Raw genomic sequence first — 18,233 nt, forward strand, 5'->3', positions numbered from 1 at the left:
GTTTAAGTGTTTATTACACGCACGAGAACTTGATTTGCACTTTGAGCATCGTTGTTTCCTCTCTTAAACAACAAAATATTTACAATATTGCGTTTCAGACATATCTATTTACACGATTTACAATATTTCGCTTGTTGAAAAGTACACGTATTTCCACAAACACAGGAAAACTGTTTTCCTTATGATTGTTTAAGGGTTTTCCAATAAGATCGATAGAACTTTCAATTGTCATGACCGCCATATTTGTTGTACGCTCGTTTGACCCAGGCGACACTTATATTCAGATACACGGTTGTTCGACGCGTCGAAATTATTAAAATAACAATTTTAATCAATTGGAACAACAATTGTGCATTTTGATACTGATAAAAACTCTATCTAATCAATATTGTAAAAACTCTATTCTTCACATGATTGTCTAAGAGTTATCCAATAAGATCGATAGAACTCTCAATTGTCATGGCCGCCATATTTGTCGTTCGCTCGTTTGACCCAGGCGACACTTATATTCAGATACACGGTTGTTCGACGCGTCGAAATTATTGAAATAAAAATTTTTAATCAATTGGAACAACAATTGTGCACTTTGATATTGATAAAAACTCTCTTCTTCACACGATTGTGCAAAGGTTTTCCAATAAGATCGATAGAACTCTCAATTGTCATGGCCGCCATATTTGTTGTACGCTCGTTTGACCCAAGCGACACTCATATTCAAATACACGGTTGTTCGACGCGTCGAAATTATTGAAATGAAAATTTTTATTCAATTGGAACAACAATTGTGCATTTTGATACTGATAAAAACTCTATCTAATCAATATTGTAAAAACTTTGTTTTTCAAAATGAAGGAGCTGTGACTATGACTGCTATCGTTCGATGATTTCATCTTTTAGACGTGAGTAGCATAGATTCGATTTGTTTGAAATATGGTTTCGATGTCACACTTTTGCTCACACCATCGTTTTATCAAAATCGAAGTTGAACGATAAGATTAATTCGAAAAGTGCAGCTGTCGATTGGCCATTAAGTTGCGCCTACACTGAAGCGAAATCGAGGAACATTTTGTCGATGTTTCATGTTTCTAGAAAAAGTCGCCGGTTGTTGCGTGTTTCCGTTCGAATCGGGAAAGGTAAAAAAAAGATGGCAAACATACGATACACGGAGCAACGGAACAAATGCTCTCTCATCGGTGTAGATAGTTTGTCACTCGGTTTGGAAACGCACATGGACAAAATAAATGGACGAAAACGTCGGGAGTAGTGACGCGGAGTAATGATTTAATTCTTCGATTAATATAAAAGATTCGAATGTTTCTGGGTAAATGCAGAAAGGTAAAATACGATGCACGGAGACAAGTAAGTAGTATACCTTTTCTGCTCTTATTTCTATGAACATTCTTGAAGATACACGACAGTAACTAACACAGATCCACAAACATATGTCCTATCAATGCTACACCACTCAGTTGAATTGAAACAGCCTAAACGTTAAAACGTATCTTCTTAAAAAATTTGTAAAAAGTCATAGTATTAATAAAACGATATACGTTTAGGTTCGAGGTATTATTTTCAAAGAATGCTGTAAATTCTAGAGTGTGTTTCTTGAAATTAATGTAGAATTATAATTCCTATATTCTTTGTATCGAATTTTAGGTTAGGTTAAACCTTTGCAGCGTAATAGGCCGCGAGAAACGTTTACCTGATTTTGTTGAAATGTTAATTGCTATGCTCAAAGGTTCACCACGTAAATACACTATACAATTTCTATGAACATTCTTGAAGATACACGACAGTAATTAACACCGATTCGCAAACATATGCCCTATCAATGCTGCTGAGTGATTCAAAAGTAGCAATTCACGCCATCTCTAGTTAGGTACGTTGAAGTACGGGAAGAGGTTAACGCTCACTCGATCAATCTATCGCGCAAGCGCACCCTCGTCCTTACTATCAACAGATTTTGAAAAGGGTTAGGTTATTGTTTTAAAGAAATATGTATTAGGCTCTGCGTTAGATGAATATGGCGATTTGAGGGCAAAATTTTATTTTCCAACCTGATAATGCTGCAATTCGTCTTGCAAAGTTTTTTAAGGAGTGGTTTCAAAGAATAAATGTTGAAAACGTTTTCGAATATGCAACAACAAGAAGCCACATAATATTCCTCGATGTTGCTTCGGTGTAGACGTAGCTTTAGATATTTTTTTACACGATTCCCATCTATTTCAACAAACCAGAAACTGTTCACGGTTTCAAAGCAAACATCGTTCATGTTATTAATGAGATAGTCTGATTCATGTGCATATGTTGAGGAATGCAGTGTCGCCACCTATGAGACCGATCCGAATGAGACGACGTTACATGCCTTTTTCATTTTCTAAAAGTTACACTATGTAGTCTTAAAGCATTATTAAAGTAATAATAAGTCTATGAATACATTCGTGTTAATAGTGGTCTTATCCAGACCATAACAGCTTAAATGACACCGTATTTTATACACAACGAGCACTAGATTATCTCTTCTAGTTTTCATTATGTTTCAATTAAAAGTTCTATCGTTCTTATCGGAAAACTCTATATCGTGTACAGCAAAAGATCGATCGTTGTAAAATTAGCCTAATGATTGGTTAATCGTTTGCTTTTAAAATATTCCACCCGCCGTTCGATGATAGTTGAGTTGAACGTGTTGAGAATAATCGTAACCTTGGTCGTACCATTCAACTGCTGATGGAGAATTAACGCTACTGGAAGACGCGGTATGACTTACATGCGACGAATGTTGATGACTCGATGTATATTCACCTTGAAAGTGACCAAACTGTCCCCAGCCGAGTTGTGCTCTGCACCAATCGGTATTTCCTAAAATCACAAATCGCTATCACTGATTATTGCGCACTAACGTGTATTTACTAATAAGCCAAAGTGATTAATCGTCTACAATTATGTGTCATCAAATAAAAATGCTAGAAAAGTGCGTAGGATTTCGGGGGTATATCTATTCACCAAAAATGATTGCAATTAACCCCCACAATCGAAAATAATTTTTCCAGAACGATTTGAAATTTTTTAATAACGTTTTAACGAAACCCCAATCAAGAAATTGATATTCTTGATTTTCGACTTATTTTGGCCTCTAGAATCTCCCATTAAAATTTAAGAATAGAACAGAACGAACCTGCGTTATGAGAAATCGTCGTAGGTGGTCCGTGAGCCGCTGGTGGTTGGATAGTTGGAACCTGTCCGATTTGCATCGCGTGTCCTTGGAAAGTACTCAGGTGTCCCGAAATGGATACCGCGTGACCCTGAAGGACGCTACTGATCGTAGTGGGTACTTGGGTGACGGAAGTGGTGGTGGATATCTGTGGGCTGGTTCCCGGAACTTGGTAAACAGCGCCGGAATTTGGTTGCTGCAGCGTCGTCGGGGTCTGGTGCAACGCGGTTGCCACCTGCGGTATTCCAGCCGACATTTGAGCTATTTGTGGTATTTGCGCGAGCTCGTGACTCGCCGCGTACTGACAGGGAGTCAATGGTAAACTTCCTACCGAATGGGCTATGTTGCCAGCGTGTTTTCGCAATCGCGCTCTACGATTGCTGAACCATACCTGAAATTTAAACGACAGCCTCCGATCAAGGTACTCCACTACGCTATAAGACTACAACGTATTAATCTAATTCAAAATTTAATTTAATTACTCTTCGTTAATCTTTAAGGGTATAGTAAAGACCTATCGACCCATTTTTGCTCTTATAGCGATAAGCTTATTCACTTTATACAGGGTGTTCGGCCACCCCTATATTGGCCTAGAGGCCAAAATAAGACGAAAATCAAGAATAACAATTTGTTGATGGAGGCTTCCTTGAAAAGTTATTAACGTTTAAAGTTCCGCCCGTTCTGAATTTTTTTCTCGAAAATGCGCAGAATTTCGGGGGTATGTCTATTCACCAAAAATAATTGTAATTGACCCCTGCAACAGAAAATAATTTTTCCAGAACGATTTGAAATTTTTTTTTTCCGTCGAAAAATTTCACACATTCTTGAATTTTTTTCTCGAAAGTGCGTAGGATTTCGGGGGTATGTGTAATGACCAAAAATATTTGTAATTGACCCCTGCAACCGAAAATAATTTTTCCAGAACGATTTGAAATTTTTTTTTTCCGTCGAAAAATTTCACACCTTCTCGAATTTTTTTCTCGAAAGTGCGTAGGATTTCGGGAGTATGTGTAATGATCAAAAATAATTGTAATTGACCCCTGCAACCGAAAATAATTTTTCCAGAACGATTTGAAATTTTTTTTTTCCGTCGAAAAATTTCACACCTTCTCGAATTTTTTTCTCGAAAGTGCGTAGGATTTCGGGAGTATGTCTATTCACCAAAAATGATTGTAATTGACCTCCGCAACCAAAAATAATTTTTCCAGAACGATTTGAAATTTTGGAATTTAATTCTTAATAACTTTTTAACGAAGCCTCCATCAACAAATTGGTATTCTTGATTTTCGTCTTATTTTGGCCTCCAGAAAACCCCATTAAAATTTTTCCCAGGGGTGGCCAAACACCCTGTATAATATTATAATTAAGTACGAGTAAATGATCAACTTTGTTTCAAGACTTCTTGGATAGTGAGGATTGTTGAAACAATGAAATAGTTGATTTTGATTGAAATAATCCAAGCTAAGCGTGATTCGACTTGTAGTTTCAAGTACCTGCTTGGGCACTTTTAATGGCGACAGTTACGTGGCGCACCCTGTATTTGAGAACAGTGTGGTACTGACTTGAATTCGAGCTTCCGTGAGACCAGTCCTTTGGGCCAGTTCTTCCCTAGCATAAACGTCCGGATACTGTGCACGCTGGAACGCAGTTTCCAGTTGCTCTAGTTGGTCTCCGGTGAACGTGGTCCTGCTCCTGCGTTGCTTTCGCTTCAAAGGAATGCCAGGTTCGCTTTCCGTGTCGGATTCGTCACCGCACCGGCCTGAAAACAACATCGTTGCGTCGTATTATAGTTTCCAACCCTGCTCTAATACATATTTTTCTTTTTTTTTTTTTAAATTTCCCGTTACTATTTGTGTTTATTTACAAAACATATATCCAATATTTATGTAATGATGAACAGTAGCATTTCATTTCTGTTACTTTAAAGTACTGTGTAGATATGTGCACTAAAAAATCGCCATTTTTAAATAAAACTAACTCTTATCAATAGACTGCGGATCTTCATGAAAATTAATATTTTTATTAATAGAATTAATGAAATGGGAGCTTCGTAAAGGGTCGTCTGAACCCCTAAATATAATAATTCAGTATCTTACTTTAAGTATTTTTAAAATTTTTGCATATTGTTAAATTTAATTTTGGTTTAATTATTTATTTTGATTTATATACAAAAATTTATAATTTAATTTATATTTTAAATAAATTTTATTAAATTATAATTAAATTTTATTTAGAAATAAAATAAATATTAGAAAATAATTTAGTGTCAGAATCTGCAGTTAAACTGAATCTAAAAATTAATAATTTCAATTTTGAATAAATTAATATTAAGTGCATTTTGTAGCTTTTCGTGGGATATTTGTCAACTCAAATTTGGGGAAAGCTCTGTAGGATGGGAATTATGTACATCAATAAAAAAATGGTAGATTTTTAATATTGTCTTCTATTTATATCCCCATTACTCGCACAATGGCTTTGCTGAAGAGTTATGGTTGTCAATCGAACCCTCGTAGAGTCTTGTGTCTCCTTCCAATTGCTCGAACATATAGATTCGAATAATTTTTCGAGTACTTTTAAGTAGACGCAGCCTACTTAGTTCCACACGACGAAACCGATCTACAGGTAGGCAGAACGGTGAAGTAATCCCGTTTGAATAGCGAGCAATCGAAATGCAAGCAGTTCCCTGTCATAACAGACATCTTCTTAACGTCTTCTTCGTTCATCCTGGCTGGAAAATGTGCGCACGAGGCACGTCAGGGATTGGCATCAAATCGAGCATAACATTTAATTCTACTTAGCCGGGGGTCCTTTGTACAGCGAATCTAACGAATGAACGAACTGCAGAGAGGCTGGAAAAGCGCATCGACATTGAGTATCGATCCTCGAGAAGGGTACAATAGCTTTTCCCCAGAATGCTCGATTGCTCGATAATGGGACAAAAACGGGATAACAGGCGAGAGTTGACTTAACAGCAAACGGTGATTGCAGTGGTCATCCTGTTGGTTTATTTCTCTTCTACGGTATTCTTAATGTCTTGTCTGCTGTTTGGGGAAAATACATGCATCGTTTCTTCGTCCTCTCGACCAAGTACACACGAACAGACAAACAGATAAAATACTTCTCAACGATACCTTAAACGCAACGCATCGAAAAATATTTAATTTTATCATTTAGTATGTTCGTCCTTCGCTAAAATATTTACTTCCTAACGTCGCTGAATGTTATTTAGTAGAGTCAATATAATCTTTATCAATATTTTCAAAGGCTAATCGTACGTATTTGAAACAATCGTTCTTGTTCCGCCATTTTTGCAACACGTTCGAATAAATGTTCCATTGAATTCAAATCCGGACTTTTTGACGGCCATTTCAACGACTTAATGTTTCAAAATCTTGAATTCAACGGGAATATGTCACAAAAGTTAGGGAAACAAATGTATACGCGAGCTGACTTTAGTTAGACAATAATATAAGTCTGTTTTCGATTGTTACGATTTTTGTCGATAGCTATTCAACTGTGGGTCAGCATAAAATCGAAAAATTCTATTTGCAATGTTATTGTATTTATTTAAAAGTGATAGGAATACGCAGTATTTAACTTTAGAATATTAGTTTATTGAACATGTAAAGATATACAAATGAGTGTCTGAACAATAGGTGGAAAAATAACCGACGAATTACTAACGACGCGACGCTTGTACTTTCCGGTATCGTCGTTCGGAACCAACTAACCTATAATTTTACTTAAATGTAAATTAAATTAAGTTCTTTTGCAGAATGATTTTTCTCTTCCAAATTATTAATTAAGTTAAATTCCGTTGTATTCGACTCTTTTCCCCGTGGCATTTTATTTAAATATCAACTGTGAAAATTACACGTTCAACACTTGTATTTAGGAAGAAAATTCTCTTTTAGAACTGTTCACTTTGCTTATGTAATTGTTTAATATAATTTAATATTCCTGATGGATATGGATAAGTGGAGGTCCAAGAAAATAAATTCATATACATGTGGAGGTTAGAAGATGAGAAATGTAACGAAATGTTTTTTGACTGACGCTTCATTAAAAAGTTGTTAACAAATTAAAACAAAAATTTTCAGATAGTCCTGGAAAAATTATTTTTGGTTGCAGGGAACAATTATAAGCATTTTTGGTGAATAGACATATCCTTGAAATCCTAGCCACTTTTTAGAAAAAAATTCGGGTAGGTATTGAAATTTTTCAGCGAAAAAAAAATTTTTCAAATCGTTCTAAAAAAAATATTTTCGGTTGCAAGAGTCGATTACAATCATTTTTGGTCATTACACATACCCCCGAAATTCTACGCATTTTCGAGAAAAAAATTCCTAACCGAAAATCTAATTTCAGGCCAAATATGTCACCCTGAAATTTCATGAGAATCTTCAAAACGTCATAACTTCTGAACGGATTGGACGATTTTAATGTTTAAAAAAGCAAACGACGCGTATTTTAGTGTAGAATATGTACAAATCGTAAAAATATTCGAAAAGTTGTTCCTTGACCCTCTAAAATGAGAAAAACCCCATAAAAATGGTCCAATTTTCAAACAGCCATAACTCCTACAATTGTGAATATATTTCAATGAAACTTTTTTCTAAAGTAGAGCTCATGGGTACCTACAAAAAAGTATTACACAACTTTTCTGTAGGGCGTCAAATAAAATTACTAAAAATCAAAAACGAATTGTTAAGAAAAATCGACAGGTGCCTAAATTTTTCGGCGAAAAAAAAATTCTTCAAATCGTTCTAAAAAAAATATTTTTGGCTGCAGGGGTCAATTACAATCATTTTTGGTGAACAGTCATCTTCCCGAAATCCTACTCATTTCCTAGAAAAAAATTCGAGGAGTGAAATTTTTCGTCAAAATTAAAAAATTTCAAATCGTTCTGGAAAAATTATTTTCGATTGCGGGGGTCAATTACAATAATTTTTGGTGAATAGACCTACCCCCGAAATCCTACCCACTTTCTAGAAAAAAATTCAGTACGGGCGGAACTTTAAACGTTAATAACTTTTTAACGGAGCCTCCATCGACAAATTAGTATTCTTGATTTTCGTCTTATTTTGGCCTCTAGAATCTCCCATTCAAATTTTTCCCAGGGGTAGTCGAACACCCTGTATATGGTTTTACCGAACTCTTCGCTACGTGCAACGAAAAATAATGCTACATCGTTTCAATGTTCGTACAGCTTCAGTGGGTCAAGATGAAATATAGTCGAACATATTTTCGGACGAAAATCATTCTCTGTACTGTCCCGTCGCGAGGTGGTCAGAATTTAAACCGGGTATCCGTCAGCTTTATTGTAAATGTAACTTGTCTCCGGACCATTCTTCCATTCTTCGGTTTGTCGCGGTGAAAACACAAACGGCCCGTCAAAGGAACCGCCAAAGGGATCACCAAACATTCTCTGTCCGTTTTTACCACGGGAAATTTTACTCCTCGACTGATTCGATAAGCTTCTGTCTCGAACTTAACTTCACTTTAGTTCACTTCCACCGTTTATTACAATGTATCAGTGATGAACATGCGAATAATTACATTTTCATTCTGTGTGTTGTGGTATCAATAACGTTTATAATTCGGTTTACTTTATTTTATTTTATTTACTCAATAAACGGGAATCCCCATTACTGTACAAAGTAGTAAAGCATGATAATCAAAATAAGGTTAGAAAGGTAATTTTAATGCGAATTCGATAAACAACGTAAGGAAAAAATGTTAAAAAAATTTAAATTCATAGTTTTTGAATGATGCAATAGTGCTCTTCAAACAATCCAAGTGTAGTGCAATAGGAGTTCGCGATCAGGTAAAGACGATCGAGTGGATCTACGGCTCCCAAACCTGGATCTATTGACATTAGGGAGAAATGTGAAAATCTAAATGGCCTTGTGGGAGTTTTATTTAACACTGTTTTGATAGTATCAGTTTACATGGAATGATTTAGAGTTTCGCTAGTTTTCTTCTCGTTAACCTAACCTAACTTAGCCCAATTCTTTTGAGACACGTACAAATTAACTGAATCATATTTAATTTCGATTGTTTCATTTATTGGAAATATTCCTGCCATTATTAAAACCAATTGTGCGTTTAAACATAAACACAGCTGAAATATTACCAAAACATATTAGTTTTTACGAGTTAGGTTAAGGTTGGGCACATACTTTTACAAATATCTCGGAAACTAAAACCAAGTGGGGGTAATATGTATAAGAAAAACCTGTTTAAAAAGTTTAATCCTATAAAATATTTGAAAACCATTGAAATCGACGAGGTGCCCCCTATTTCAAATAATTACCTCCCCTGTCCATCAGTTTCTTATTAAACAAATTAATAAATGTTTAGAAGCTATATTTCTTACATGAAATAAAGTATCTTTCAGGAGTAACTAACCTTGTCCGCAGGGATTGTTAAGGTTAAGGTTAGGTTAGGTTAGGTTTTAAATCGTTTAATCCTATAAAATATTTGAAAACCATCGAAATTGACGAGGTGCCCCCTATTTTAAATAATTACCTCGCCTGTCCATCAGTTTCTTATTAAACAAGTTAATAAATGTTTAGAAGCTATCTTTCTTATGTGAAATAAAGTATCTTTCAGGAGAAACTAACGTTGCCGGCGGGGATTGTTAAGGTTAAGGTTAGGTTATGTGTTTAACCCCTTAACGTTCATGCCCGACTCTGACTGCTTCGAAAAACGATATTTGTTTAATCTAATGGTTTATAGGATGATAATATTTGTTTTCTTTCAAATTATACGTTGGATACAACATTGTAAGTAACAAAAACCGCATTTTTAGAGACAAATCCAATAAAGAAAACTGATCATTCTTTGTTAACTCGAAAAATATGATCGTTAAGGGGTTAAAACGTTTAATCCTATAAAATATTTGAAAACCACCGAAATCGACGAGGTGCCCCCTATTTTAAATAATTACCTCGCCTGTCCATCAGTTTCTTATTAAACAAATTAATAAATGTTTAGAAGCTATCTTTCTTATGTGAAATAAAGTATCTTTCAGGAGAAACTAACGTTGTCCGCGGGAATTGTTAAGGTTAAGGTTTGGTTATGTGTTTAAAACGTTTAATCCTACAAAATATTTGAAAACCACCGAAATCGACGAGGTGCCCCCTATTTCAAATAATTACCTCGCCTGTCCATCAGTTTCTTATTAAACAAATTAATAAATGTTTAGAAGCTATCTTTCTTATGTGAAATAAAGTATCTTTCAGGAGAAACTAACGTTGCCGGCGGGGATTGTTAAGGTTATGGTTAGGTTATGTGTTTAACACCTTAACGTTCATGCCCGAGTCTGACTGCTATGAAAAACGATATTTGTTTAATCTAATGGTTTATAGGATGATAATATTTGTTTTCTTTCAAATTATACGTTGGATACAACATTGCAAGTAACGAATACCGCATTTTTAGAGACAAATCCAATAAAGAAAACTGATCATTCTTGGTTAACTCGAAAAATATCAGCGTTAAGGGGTTAAAACGTTTAATCCTATAAAATATTTGAAAACCATCGAAATCAACGAGGTGCCCCCTGTTTCAAATAATTACCTCGCCTGTCCATCTGTTTCTTATTAAACAAATTAATAAATGATTAGAAGCTGTATTTCTTACATGAAATAAAGTATCTTTCAGGAGAAACTAACGTTGTCCGCGGGAATTGTTAAGGTTAAGGTTAGGTTATGTGTTTAAAACGTTTAATCCTATAAAATATTTGAAAACCATCGAAATCGACGAGGTGCCCCCTATTCCGAATAATTACCTCGCCTGTCCATCAGTTTCTTATTAAACAAATTAATAAATGATTAGAAGCTGTATTTCTTATGTGAAATAAAGTATCTTTCAGGAGAAATTAACGTTGTCCGCGGGGATTGTTAAGGTTAAGGTTAGGTTATGTGTTTAAAACGTTTAATCCTACAAAATATTTGAAAACCATCGAAATCGACGAGGTGCCCCCTATTTCAAATAATTACCTCGCCTGTCCACCAGTTTCTTATTAAACAATTGATAAATGTTTAGAAGATATCTTTCTTACATGAAATGAAGTATCTTTCAGGAGAAACTAACGTTGCCGGCGGGGATTGTTAAGGTTATGGTTAGGTTATGTGTTTAACACCTTAACGTTCATGCCCGAGTCTGACTGCTTTGAAAAACGATATTTGTTTAATCTAATGGTTTATAGGATGATAATATTTGTTTTCTTTCAAATTATACGTTGGATACAACATTGCAAGTAACGAAAACCGCATTTTTAGAGACAAATCCAATAAAGAAAACTGATCATTCTTGGTTAACTCGAAAAATATCAGCGTTAAGGGGTTAAAACGTTTAATCCTATAAAATATTTGAAAACCATCGAAATCAACGAGGTGCCCCCTGTTTCAAATAATTACCTCGCCTGTCCATCAGTTTCTTATTAAACAAATTAATAAATGATTAGAAGCTGTATTTCTTACATGAAATAAAGTATCTTTCAGGAGAAACTAACGTTGTCCGCGGGAATTGTTAAGGTTAAGGTTAGGTTATGTGTTTAAAACGTTTAATCCTATAAAATATTTGAAAACCATCGAAATCGACGAGGTGCCCCCTATTCCGAATAATTACCTCGCCTGTCCATCAGTTTCTTATTAAACAAATTAATAAATGATTAGAAGCTGTATTTCTTATGTGAAATAAAGTATCTTTCAGGAGAAATTAACGTTGTCCGCGGGGATTGTTAAGGTTAAGGTTAGGTTATGTGTTTAAAACGTTTAATCCTACAAAATATTTGAAAACCATCGAAATCGACGAGGTGCCCCCTATTTCAAATAATTACCTCGCCTGTCCACCAGTTTCTTATTAAACAATTGATAAATGTTTAGAAGATATCTTTCTTACATGAAATGAAGTATCTTTCAGGAGAAACTAACGTTGCCGGCGGGGATTGTTAAGGTTAAGGTTAGGTTAGGTTAGGTTTTAAATCGTTTAATCCTATAAAATATTTGAAAACCATCGAAATCGACGAGGTGCCCCCTATTTCAAATAATTACCTCGCCTGTCCATCAGTTTCTTATTAAACAAATTAATAAATGTTTAGAAGCTATCTTTCTTATGTGAAATAAAGTATCTTTCAGGAGAAACTAACGTTGCCGGCGGGGATTGTTAAGGTTAAGGTTAGGTTATGTGTTTAAAACGTTTAATCCTACAAAATATTTGAAAACCATCGAAATCGATGAGGTGCCCCCTATTCCGAATAATCACCTCGCCTTGTCCATCAGTTTCTTATTAAACAATTGATAAATGTTTAGAAGTTGTATTTCTTACATGAAATAAAGTATCTTTCAGGAGAAACTAACGTTACCGGCGGGGATTGTTAAGGTTAAGGTTAGGTTATGTGTTTAAAACGTTTAATCCTATAAAATATTTGAAAACCATCGAAATCGACGAGGTGCCCCCTATTTCAAATAATTACCTCGCCTGTCCATCAGTTTCTTATTAAACAAATTAATAAATGATTGGAAGCTGTATTTCTTACATGAAATAAAGTATCTTTCAGGAGAAATTAACGTTGTCCGCGGGGATTGTTAAGGTTGAGGTTAGGTTATGTGTGCGTCGACGATAGAACAGAGCTTAAGGTGATAGAGTCACTACAATAAACGAAATTTACCTTTAAATAAATTTGAAGAGTCCAGCTAAATTTACGACCTGATTTTAGCTAATTTTTTTTAAGTAAGGTTAACCGTGGATACTTGAAAACGGAAGCTGACACACAACATTCGTTGACTCTTGATACATTACTAATGCCCGATTGCCCGTTTCAGTCGAACCGTTTGACGCTGTTCGGCTGTCCGACGCATTTATTCGTTGATAGACGCAATCAATATTGGGTTCTCGGCGATGAAAAGGGAACCGATCGGATGTGTAGAATGCGTGAAAAGATGCGTGTAATCAATGATAGGGAATCGCGGAGTGAAAAGCAAATATCTCTTTCGAAGCAAAGTCATCCTGAAATCTGCTTGTCAGCATCCCCGCTGAGAAAAGTCCTCTGCGTTTACATATGGACGAGACCCTCGTTTCGAATATGGTACCTAACTATCGAATCAGCACCATCAAAAATTTCTAAATTTTTCAGTACTTTTAATTGAGATTACAAGGTACTAGCGAACTTAAAATAACAATATTTATTAAATACTAACATGTAATGAAATAATGAAAAACAAAAAGCGTCCAAAATTTTAAGTCAACTGAAAAGCGACGAAAAGTAACGATTTTATTAGGATAGCAAGTAATTTGGATTAATCTTCGTGTAATATGATTTAAAAAACTAGTTGATGATAAAATTATCTTCTCTTACGATCTAATCAGGCACAAGAATTACAGCACATGAACGATCGTCTTAGATAAATGTTAATTTTTTCTAAGTTCAATACTTTTGAATGTGTCATACTTTTTTTTTCCTCTTTTCTTTGCTATAATTCATATTAGGATCTCTGATATTCCGAGTTAGCAAATGCCATCGAAAACCAGAAATTTCAAGTTATATTCTGTATTTTCGAAATGAAAAATATTGACATGAATCTATAAAATTAAGCGATTTTTATGTATTTCAACTACGATTGCAATGATCTTGCTCTACTTGCTACTAAATTTTTACAAATTGATATTTTTTTTACTTTGAAGATTGAGTCGAAAACGTTAAAATTACGATTCTTGTTCGCCAAAGATTATTTTTACTGTATACATAGGGATATATTTACTATTTAGGTTAGAAACTAGTTATAAGTTGGTACGAATGAAATGGTGAAAAAAGATTGTGTGCAGATCAGAGGTTAGGCGAGTGTCAATGTATTACTTGAATGTTTATATATTATTAAAGCTTCACTGTTACATGGAAACGTGCATTTTTTATCTTTAAACCTCGAACAGTTCTTTCATTTTCGTTGGTTAATTCGTTCTTACTGTTTGTTACATAACCTCAATAATTTTTCAGATACTTTATACAAATGTTTCAAAGAATGAAAACTGGAATGTTATTTTCTAAAGTAAGATTGTAGAGCGAAATCTGTGAAGAAAAATTGGAAAACGTATCGTGCGCGGAGAAATATTTTTGATTCGTGCATTATCCGTCCGTTGTGTCGATGGTTTCCTGTGCGTTCCTTTTGCTTTCCGCATGTCGAATCGCGGCTTGAATGGTGGAAAAGGTGCCGCACCTTCGTGCATTATAAATGTTAGCCCGTCCCTGTCCCACTTTTTTCTCATCCAACAGGGTCCTAGGGTGCTTAGAACGCGCGTGAGGTCCCTTAAACGGTAACAAATATCTCCAGAATACCAACAATGAGCCGCGAAGCGGTTGACATCGCAGAACGCACTCTATCTTTCTGTCAGCGCTTTCTCGAGGAAAGAGACGGGAAATATTTTCACCGCGACCTAACCCATTGTCTTTTTTTTTCTTCTAACATTCTATGTAAAATATCAGTTCAGATGTTTAATGCGTTGATTTTTGTACGTCTATATCTAGTAACGTACAGGAATAACATAATATTTTATAATTAACACAAGATCTACCGACAATTGTCGTGTATTTATTTGTACGAAAGAAATTAAAACGATAGATACTCGAAGAAATGTGTAATTCAATGGAAATAAATGTCTATCCATTCTATTATAGAAAAGTAGATTTTTTACTATTTTTTGAGACATTTCTCTCTAGCTCTGGAGCCCTATTACTATTTTCGTGTCACTCGCTACGTTACCAACAGATTATAGAAATTTACGCAAGTGGAAGTGAGACAGGAAATGAAATTACAGGAATTCTTTTGTTTTTCAACGAAATGAAAGCTACAAGGTTTAGAATTGGGCATCAATCGATTCGTTTCAATGGAGTAATTAATTAACGGATACAATTAAAAATTTGATATGACCATAGACGAGGTATAGGTTAGACTACGCATCTTATGGAAGTAAATGTCATACGAACTGAAATATCGACCTGGTAAAAGACTAGTGGTTTTCGATCGACTTCATCGTTTAAAGAATGGCGATCTTTGGAATATAAGCCAATTAGACTACTAAAATCGTCATAGATTACTGAGATTGTCGTTATTATACGGTCACCTCTGGGAAAAATTTTAATGGGGGATTCTAGAGACCAAAATAAGACAAAAATCAAGAATACCAATTTGTTGATGGAGGCTTTGTTAAAAAGTTATTAACAAACAAATTTAAAAATTTCAAATCGTTCTAGAAAAATTATTTTCGGTTGCGGGGGCCAATTACAATCATTTTTGGTCATTACACATACCCCCAAAATCCTACCCACTTTCAAGAAAAAAATTCGCGAAGGTATGAAATTTTTCGACGGGAAAAAAAAATTTCAAATCGTTCTGGAAAAATTATTTTCGGTTGCAGAGGTCAATTACAATTATTTTTGGTCATTACACATACCCCCGAAATCCTACGCACTTTCCAGAAAAAAATTCCTTACCGAAAATCTAATTAGATGCCTACATTTTTCGACGAAAAAAAAAAAATGTCCAATCGTTCTGGAAAAATTATTTTCGTTTGTGGGGGTCAATTACAATCATTTTTGGTGAATAGACATATCTCCGAAATTTTGCGCATTTTCGAGAAAAAAATTCAGAACGGGCGGAACTTTAAACGTTAATAACTTTTTAACGAAGCCTTCATCAACAAATTGGTATTCTTGATTTTCGTCTTATTTTGGTCTCTAGAATCCCCCAATAAAATTTTTCCCAGGGTTGGTTGAACACCCTGTATATGAAACGCTTATTGTTAAAGAACGAGGAAGTAGCCTGACGCTAAAATCGTATTTCCTACAAATAACAAACAAACAACTACAAACAACAATATTCGAGACGGCCTAGGACAATGTCTTTCCAATTTTTCTAACCATAGTTCATTAATCTCTTTCATACGTTTCATGTATTTTTAAAAAATTGTTTTGTATCGTAAACTCTATTCTGAATTTGAATAACTTTATTGTATGTGAAATTCTGAATTACACAACTGTAATAATTTATTAATGAGCTTATTTATTTATTAAGTTATATTTTCTACTTATTAATTTATATAATCTGAGAAAACTATTTTTCTATGTACCAGAAGTAAAAACTAGAAGTACAATTTTGTTTAAAACACGATGCTTCGTAATGGATGTTTAAAATAAGAAATATGTAAATGTTAAAACTGATATATAAATATTTAACTGTGATTATTTTATTCCATTATTTTATCCCACAATTTCATCTAATTCCTCATATACACATAAATGTTCATATAAATGCTTTCACATATATGTTAACAAATGTTACTAGTCACATTGCCAGTAAACACATTTAAATTTTAATTTCGTTCACGACAGATTTACCCTGATCGTTCAACGAATAACACCAAATTTAAAAAATGCGTAAGTTAAATGAAATATGCAATTTACTTATGCGTACGCGGTTAAAAAAATTTTTCCAAAACATACAAAACATACAATATATAATAAACGACGTATTTTTAGAATCGTCTTATCGTAAAACAAATTTACATGTTAAAATATGTAATTGCGTAAAGATTTGTCGTCTGATTATTATGTTTAGAAAAATGTACAAAGTATGTTCCGTTTCGCTGATCACTGTACTGTGTTTGCGTGGTCGACGCGCGTAAAACCGCGAGGACTGAAAATTGGTTAAATCAATGTCGAGTATACTGAATGGAAAGTCGATCATCGGATACAATCAATAAACCTGATTGTGAATCACTTAGCGGCGTTGTTCTTCGGATGGTCAGCACCGATTATGTAGGAGGTCGAAGGTGGTGTAAAGGATCAGAATGGATATACATATAACACATGCGGAGAGGAATAAGAGGGGTGGGCAGGACCCATTAGGCTAATCCCTCGTCGGCGGCCTCAGCCAAAGGAACGGAATAAGAAGGAATGAGAAAGGCACTGGTTACGTGTCATTCCTGCTCGCCTGCCGACACCTATACCTAACCGACTCCTTCGTAACCGTGCTACGAGTATATCCGCTCAGAGGTGCTCCCCTATTACCACTACCTCCTCGGATTCTTTTACCTAAACTTTACTATCTACTCTGATAAACTAAATTATTCTCACTGGTACCTACTGAGTTAATAATTATTAGAATTATTCTTTATTTATCGGGTTCTGTTTCCCTTTGTATACAAGAAGAAGGCAATTTAAGGATGATTAACGTAGAATTAACTGGTTTCAAAATGGCGACATATGGCAAAGTCTCATTCTACCCTGGCAAATTAAATTATTCTCACTGGTACCTATTGATTTAACAATTGTTATAATTATTCTTTATTTCACGATTAACGAAGAATTAACTAGTTTCAAAATGGCAATATATGACAAAAGTAAGTTCCATTCTACCTTGACAAACTAAATTATTCTCACTGGTACCTATTGAGTTAATAATTATTAGAATTATTCTTTATTTCTCGAGTTACGTTTCCCTTTGTATACAAGAAGAAGGCAATTTAAGGATGATTAACGTAGAATTAACTGGTTTCAAAATGGCGACATATGGCAAAGTCTCATTCTACCCTGGCAAATTAAATTATTCTCACTGGTACCTATTGATTTAACAATTGTTATAATTATTCTTTATTTCACGATTAACGAGGAATTAACTAGTTTCAAAATGGCAATATATGACAAAAGTAAGTACCATTCTACCTTGACAAACTAAATTATTCTCACTGGTACCTATTGAGTTAATAATTATTAGAACTATTCTTTATTTCTCGAGTTACGTTTCCCTTTGTATACAAGAAGAAGGCAATTTAAGGATGAATTAATGCAGAATTAACTGATTTCAAAATGGCGACATATGACAAAAGTAAGTTCCTTTTTACCTTGACAAACTAAATTATTCTCACTGGTACCTATTGAGTTAATAATTATTAGAATTATTCTTTATTTCTTGGGTTACGTTATCCTCTGACAAATTAAATTATTCTCACTGGTACCTAT

General features: G+C 34.5%; 1 protein-coding gene across 1 annotated transcript in view; it reads right to left on the reverse strand.

Annotated features, from left to right (window-relative positions):
* Positions 1-2,641: 2,641 nt before the first annotated feature.
* The window catches only part of LOC143347493 (protein gooseberry-neuro), a 37,562-nt gene continuing 21,970 nt past the window's right edge, over positions 2,642-18,233 (reverse strand). Inside the window, exons 4-6 of the mRNA XM_076776688.1 lie at positions 4,774-4,970; positions 3,176-3,602; positions 2,642-2,859 (exon numbers count right to left, since the gene is read on the reverse strand). Of these exons, the coding sequence (XP_076632803.1) occupies positions 2,642-2,859; positions 3,176-3,602; positions 4,774-4,970 (842 nt within the window). The remainder of the gene's footprint in view (positions 2,860-3,175; positions 3,603-4,773; positions 4,971-18,233) is intronic.

The sequence above is a fragment of the Colletes latitarsis genome, chromosome 11 (assembly GCF_051014445.1).
Source record: "Colletes latitarsis isolate SP2378_abdomen chromosome 11, iyColLati1, whole genome shotgun sequence".
NCBI lineage: Eukaryota > Metazoa > Arthropoda > Insecta > Hymenoptera > Colletidae > Colletes > Colletes latitarsis.